The sequence below is a fragment of the Carassius auratus genome, unplaced genomic scaffold (genome assembly GCF_003368295.1).
Source record: "Carassius auratus strain Wakin unplaced genomic scaffold, ASM336829v1 scaf_tig00008058, whole genome shotgun sequence".
Taxonomy (NCBI): Eukaryota; Metazoa; Chordata; class Actinopteri; order Cypriniformes; family Cyprinidae; genus Carassius; species Carassius auratus.
This window is the reverse complement of record NW_020523902.1, coordinates 32,501-40,211: the sequence shown is the minus strand read 5'-3', so window position 1 is coordinate 40,211 and position 7,711 is coordinate 32,501. Positions and strand designations below refer to the sequence as shown.

The 7,711-nt window shown below is 34.1% G+C and overlaps 1 protein-coding gene across 1 annotated transcript in view; it reads left to right on the top strand.

The window, feature by feature from the left end:
* Window positions 1-3,879: 3,879 nt before the first annotated feature.
* nras (NRAS proto-oncogene, GTPase) overlaps window positions 3,880-7,711 on the top strand; it is a 5,633-nt gene continuing 1,801 nt past the window's right edge. The window contains exons 1-2 of the mRNA XM_026245038.1: window positions 3,880-4,152; window positions 6,698-6,828. Coding sequence (XP_026100823.1) covers window positions 6,718-6,828 — 111 coding nt within the window. The 5' untranslated portion in view covers window positions 3,880-4,152; window positions 6,698-6,717. The remainder of the gene's footprint in view (window positions 4,153-6,697; window positions 6,829-7,711) is intronic.

Below are 7,711 nucleotides of genomic sequence, written 5' to 3'. Positions count from 1 at the left end.
ATATATATATATATATATATATATATATATATATATATATATATATATATATATAGGTGGTTATATATATATATATATATATATATATATATATATATATATATATATATATACAGTACAGTAATTATTAAAGAGAGGAAGAGATGCACCCCGTTTGGCCAGGGGTGTTTTTACACCACAGACAAGGTTTGAGAAGGAAAAAAATCATTAAGAAAATATAATTATATTTTCCTTAAGATGTTCTTCCTAAATTCAGGCCTTATTATCTTGTCATATATAACTGTGGTGTTCTGTAAAACCACAAACTTTAAAACACTTTTTTCTTACTGGTGAAGATCAGATTATCATCTCTGTTTTCTCTCAGGTACATCACAGTGTAAGCTTCACAGTGAACATTACTCTCGTAAGCGTAGTCCATATCAACAACAAAAATATATCTTGACTCCATATAGTGGTTATTTTGGAAAAAATCCCAGGTATTTTGAGCAGTAGGATTATAAAAAAAAAAAAAAAATGTGCTAATATAAAATTAAATTAGCCTATATAAAATTGCAAACATCTATCTTTCAGTACTTTTTTACTTAAGTACATACAAAATTGAGTACTTTTGTACTTTCACTTGAGTAAAATTGAAAAAGGAGTACTTTTACTTTTACTGGAGTAATATTTTATTATTCCTATCTGTACTTTTACTCAAGTACTTGATTTGTGTACTTCGTCCAACACTGATCTTAACCGCTGTGTAGGGGTCAGGGTATTTCAGGACCCCAAATTAAATTCTAATTCTAATACTGCATCATACAAGTGTTTATTTGAGTTGAATATTTCGACATTCATGTAAGGAAACGAAGCCATAATTTGATAAGTTTACATTTACATTTATTCATTTAGCAGACGCTTTTATCCAAAGCGACTTACAAATGAGGATAAAAAACAACACAACAAAAACAACAAAAAGTTTATAAGTGAGAATAAACAAGATGCATGCAAAATGAAGGCAGATGTTGTCTGATATGTTAAGAATATATACAAAATATTTGACTCAAAAAGTTCAGATGATTCAACCTGTTCTTGACTGTGAGTGTAACAGCAGCAGCAGAGATTATTAACCGTAAATGAAAACATTTAAAACTCTGATTCCTCGATTTAAAAAAGTAAATAAAAATGTAGCAAAACATTACATTCAGATGATATGTAGAACTCTCTGTGATTATCAGTGTCAGACTGTGTGTGTTGTTTTGTCCGGGGCTCGTGGGACAGGCGTACTACTCTGGCTGTGACATCATCATCCGGGGGAGGGACTTTGAGAGGATTCAGATCATCCCAGGAGCCAAACACAGGAACATCCAGGACACACACACACGGTTCTGGCGTCCAAACAACATCAAGGTCTTTATAAACTATACAGCACTTACTCAGAGTGGAACATAGCATAGGTTTTAGCCTCATCGTTGCAGTTTGAGGTTTAGGAATTTTTATTATTATTTTTTTTAGCCTTTATGTTTATGTCAGTTTTAATAATTTTAGCATTTCAACTTTTTGTAAAAAGTTACTACTTTAATTTTAGTACTGTTTTCATTTAATTTATAGTCATTTTTACTTTACAAATCATTGCAAAACAACTTTACAGAAAATTAAGTTTCTACAATATTTAGTAGTAGCTAACACAATTTATCTATATCATTTTACTTTAGCTTTATTTCAATTACAGAAAACTGTTTTTAGTAGTTTCAGTCTTAGTTAACAACAATGACACATAGTTGGTTGCTTGGGAATTACTAGTTAGGAATAAAAGTTTGACTGTGTGTGCTTATTTTACATATTTATTTTTTAAAATAAAATATAAAAATTATATAAATTTCTGTCTTCTGCTGAATGCTAAAAAGATGATGCTTTAAACACCAAACAGTTGATGGTACCCATTCACTTCCATTGTATTTCTTCCTGTAGCATAGAAGTCAATGGGTGCCGTCAACTGTTCGCTCTCAAAAAAACATCTTCTTTAGTGTTCAGCAGAAAAAAAAACAACACTTTTTCAGGCTGAGGAAGAGTAAACGATCGCAGGATTTGATTGTTTGATTCCTCTCACACAGACAATACAGTTATATGAGTGTTAATCTAAACTGTGTTTGAATATGAAGCAGTTTGTGTGTGAAGACATTTGTGAATCAACCAATCAGCTGTCACTCGATTTCAGAGCCGCTAACTAGAATAAGATCACAGCTACTTTTATTTTCAGTATAAATAAGGAGTTGAAAACACGAGGCTTGATGAAATTATACTGTGATAAAGATAAAGCATATTTATAATCATCGAGGCTCCTGCAGACGTATGTTTTAGGAAGATTGTCCAGGGTTTATTTTTTACTCTTTTCTTTTACCTGTCACCGTTCGACTCGGACACAAACACGAGAGATTTTAATTTGATGAAGGTCACGGTGTTTTCTTCTTCACCACAGAGAATGATGCTCTTCCTCTTGTTTTCCAGCTCAAATATCTGAACATCCTTAAATCGAGAAACATTTACTGAAATATGAATGAGTTCATGTTTAAAACAAGAAAAAAAATCTGTAAGCGGCTAAGAAAAACAATAGTTTTCACCTTTGGCAGATTTTTTCCCCCCGTTTTAAGAATTAACCAATAAAAATCTAAAAATAAATATATTGAGGAGATAATAAAGATTCATATCTGAGGTAATTATTCATCCCCTGCAAATGTCTCGGTTTCATGATGTTCATATATTAGCACTGGAATACAGAGTGTAATAATTTTTTCTTCACCAGATTATTGCTGATGTGAGGAAGCAGTGAGGAATCCGCTGTATAGTGATCATGCTCTCTGCCCTTTAACCTCTCAAATCTGAATATATACGCCAATGAAACTAGTCTAGGGAGGTATAGTCTTGTCTCTGAGAACAGGTTTCCTCAGCTTTCCTTAAGGCTGTCCTTATCCTGTTTGCAAATGACTAAAAGGGAAGAAAAAAGAATACATAGAATAAGTTCACAGTTTTATGAAAAGCAATGAAATCCTTATAATCAAGTAATGATGAACTTAATCGGTAACACTTTTGAATAACGGTCCATTAGTTAATATTAGTTAACTACTTTAGTTAAAACGATCTAAGCAAGAACAATCCTTCTACAGCATTTATTAATCTTAGTTGATGTTCATTTCAACATTTACTAATGCATTATTTAATCAAAAGTTGTGCTAACAATGAAAAACTGTATTTTCATTAACTAACATGAACAAAGATTAATAAATACAGTAATAAATGTATTGCTCATTGTTTGTTCATGTTCGTTGATGAATTAACTAACATTAACTAAAGGACTAGTATTCTATAAAGTGTTACCACTTCATCTCTGTAGTGAAATTAAAGAGAGAAGATATAGCTCCATCATTAATCTAGACAGTCAAAGGGCTCACTCTGTATATTGTGCTCATAACACCATTTAGTTTATTATATAAACGGCAATATAAGTTAAAACGTAATAAGAATTCATATAATCTATGAATTCTTATGAAGTCTCAGCTTTCACTACTAACTGCAATATCGCTAGCTATTTATTAATAGTCTGACACTGGCTGTCAACATAAAATGACCAAAAAACATCGAGAAAGAACAGCTGAGTCTTACCTGTGAAAGATAACACCCCGAGATCTGTTTTTATTATCGTGTGACGGTTTGTAGGTGTCCAATCTGTCGATGAGTCTGGTATGTTTTCTTCTTTCCTGATGTGAGAGTTATGAGAGTTGCCCGCTCCAATATGGCGGCGACGTTGACGTGCGGTCGAGCGGCCAATGAGGCGTCTAGCTATTTATATGTCTATGGCCACAACGACAGGACTTTTATTTTGACATGATTTGTGGAATTCTGAAGCCGGAAGTCGCTGTGAATCGTGAAGTTCTGAGGGAAGCTGCTTGGTGAACTCTTATTCAAAACTTTGGCCAGACTTAATTAACTGCTGTTTTTACAAGCTGAATCTGTAGTCTCCTGACGAATCCTGTTCGTACGGGTCGCGTGGCTTCCAGACGAGTGTGAAGTGGCGTTTAAAGTGCTCCTCATGGCATTATTTTGGGCGAGAGAGCAGTAATTCGCAGAGCCCTGTTGATCAGATCAGCCAGAGGTCGCAGAACTGCAGAGTAAGCGGTGAGTTTCCTTCTCCACGCCTTACAGACTCTCTCTATCGCGTTTATACCCGTCCTCGGCTGTTTACAGTCATTTTCATATGTACTGGCAGTCTGGCACTGTGATATGTTTAAAGGGCTTCCTCCTTTGTACGCCATAAGGCTGTGACTCAAATCCCAGTTTGCTGTATACATAGCATTATGGCACATGTGAGATACATGTAGTTTAGGTTTCTTTTATGTATAGATCTGTATACTTAAATTACATTTTAAGTTTTCTATGCCAGGTATTTTCTGTTGATTTGCCTATTGTGTTTCTGTAAGGGGTTTGTCCTAATATGACGAATAAAAGCATGGTATCAATAAATAATCAATGAGCTCATAAAAGCCACAAGCAAGGTAATAGGATGTAATGAGATGTTTAAAGTGCAGATTTATATACAGTAGACCACAACTGTAATCCTGTGTAAAGTTGTCATTTACTAACTCTATGGTTGTTTAAATTGTGTGACTTTCTGTACAAAATGAAAAAATATAAGCAGCCACTGACTTTTACTGTATGCAGTGCAGTAAAACATGTGTGTGTTTACAAAAACCTGTTATTATTTAGCATATGTATTTTAAGTTTTCCAGTTTTATTATGGAGGCCTGTTTCCAACATAGGATAAAAATGTAAATGCATCTTTTTTATCACACAATTCTGGCTTTTTTTTCTTTCCTTCTTCTTCTAACAATTCTGACTTTTTTCTCTCTAAATCCTGAGTTGATATCTAACAATTCGATATTTTGGGGGGGATTAAAAATAAAGGCAATTCAGATTTTTTTTCTTACATTTCTGACTTTTACAAATAAACTATTTGTATTAACTTAACATCTTGCAATTCTATTTCATAATGTGCCTCTAAATCTTGCAGTTCTGACATTTTTTTTCAGAAATGTGAGTGGAACAAAAGTGAATTGTGAGAGGAAAAAGGTCCAATTTCCTTTTTAAATTATTATTTACAATTTTTTATATCATGGCAGGCAAGCTTCTTTAGTTCACAACCAGTTTTACGTCTATAATGTGTGTGCTACTTTTCAGACTGCATGTGAGTCTGCTAAAACAAAAGCTATTTGGCTGTTGGTTAACATTATCCTGCACAGTGACGTCAGTGGAAAGGGAAAGTTGTTCAAGAGGAAGAGCATGCAATTTAATTTTGATGACACATTATTCTTTTTCTTTAGATCAGCATGCTCAAATGCATAGCTTACAATTTTGTTGAAAAATGCATGAATAAGAAGAATCTTAATTATGTTGAATTGATAAATAAAAAGGATAAAATCAATCTAAAATCTAAACTCGGTCTCAGGTTTAAGTAAAAACCGGGTCAGTGACCTCTGCTTCTCTCTCAGGTTAATGTCTTTTCCTGCCTGTACTCTGAGAATGACTTTGACATTTAGCCGTTCTATAAATAGATTGCAGGGTTAATATTTGCAGAGGGGGGTGCTTTCCTCCAGAAACTCTTACTATCCTGATGTCAGTGGTCACATGAGAATGGACCATGGAGTCATAAGAATGAGAAGGTACATGAGACAACATTATATTATTCATGGTGCAATATGCTGTTAATTCACTGTCTGTAAACTGTCAGTGCCACAGTCATCCAGACAGCTGCTAGAATTGATACAGATGTGGCTAGGGCATGCACACATCAATATAGCTTAATTCTTGTCATGCTGAACAACAATAATTACCGTATTTGCATTATTGTAAGTGGTAAGTTTATGGGTGGGTAGGTGTAGACGTTAATATAACCCAATCTAATAGGTAGAAAATGTAATTAATTGTTAACTTCTGGCCGTAGCTGTATATCTTCTAGCCACAAGCAGACATCTGCTGAAGCTAGCATGAGTGAGTGGTGTTGTCAAGTCATCGAGTGGAGTTTTTCATTATGAGGTTTCATTAGTCTCTTAATTATGTAATACCATTGAAAAGTTTGGCAGTCAGCATGATTTACCGGTATTTATTTTTTAAATAAATGAATGCTTTTATTAATGGAATATTATGCATTAAATTGTTTAAAATTGATGGTGTCAATTATTAATTGTTACAGAATATTTCTACTTTAAATAATGTTCATCAATGACCCCTGAAAATGTATTGTGGTTTCCATAAAAATATTAAACCCAACTATTTTTAAAATGTTTCTTGAGCAGCAAATCAGCATATTAGCAATTCAGCTAATGAAGGATCATGAGACAGCAGTTATTTTAAATGGTAATAATGTTCAACAATATTACTGTTTTTAACATATTTTTGATCATATTTGCATCCTTGCTGATCGTTAGAGACTTCTTTCAAAAACCAACCCCAAACTTTTGTCTCTCTCTCTCTCTCTCTCTCTCTGGATTTAAGCAAAAATAATTGCATTGCCAAAGCAGTAACAAACCAGTGTACAAGCACAAAAAAAGGGTCGTTGGTCATATTTACGCAGATGTTTTGAAGTATTTATTTGTAAGTCAGTCTATTTGTGTGTTCTAAGGTGTTATTAATACAGGCACATGCATTCTCTCTGTCTCCATCACAGGTGTCTCTCAGGACTGTAAGATGACCGAGTATAAGTTGGTTGTTGTGGGAGCAGGTGGTGTTGGGAAGAGTGCTTTAACCATCCAGCTCATTCAGAATCACTTTGTGGACGAATATGACCCTACTATTGAGGTACTTCATGACCTTCTGACCTCATCTTTCCTTAAAGGTGCAATGTGTAATATTTACAACAATCTATTGACGTAAATGCAACATAATATGTATAACTATGTTTTCAAAGGTGTATAAATACATTTACATTTACAATTATTCATTTAGCTGATGATTTTATCCAAAGCGACTTACATTTGCTATACATGTCAGAGGTCGCACACCTCTGGAGCAACTAGGGGTTAAGTGTCCTGCTCAGGGACACATTGGTGTCTCACAGTGGATTCGAACCCAGGTCTCTCACACCAAAGGCATGTGTCTTATCTACTGTGCCAACACCACCCAAATACCTTACTTAATAAACCGTTATAATGAGCTATTTCTATCTACATACACCGCGGGTCCCCTTACTTGGAAGTCGCCATCATGTTTCTACAGTATCCCTAAATTGACAAACTCTGCTTTACAGAGTGCGTTGCGTCACACTTTGTTGTTCTTGCAAGTAAAAACACTGTACGCAGTACACTAATATTTGCAATAACATCGGCTTATTGAATAATTAAGTAAATATAATTCTTTAATTTACCATTGGAAAGAAATATCATTGCTCTCTGCTGTCTTTACCAAGGACATCTTTGTCTGTGTCGGCCACCGTAGCTTCTCTAAAGGGAGTGGTGAGCGGGGGGACTCAACCGTTGGTTGCAATTCACAATCTCACCGCTAGATGCCGCTAAAATGTTAATTTAATTTTAAATGACTGATCAAATTTTACTTGCACTACCACTCAAAATTTTGGGATTAGTAAAAGATTTCAATATTTTTAAAAGACATCTCTTATGTTCAGCAAGGCTGCATTTATTTGATGGAAATTTCAAAGTAAAAACAATAATATTGCAAAATATAT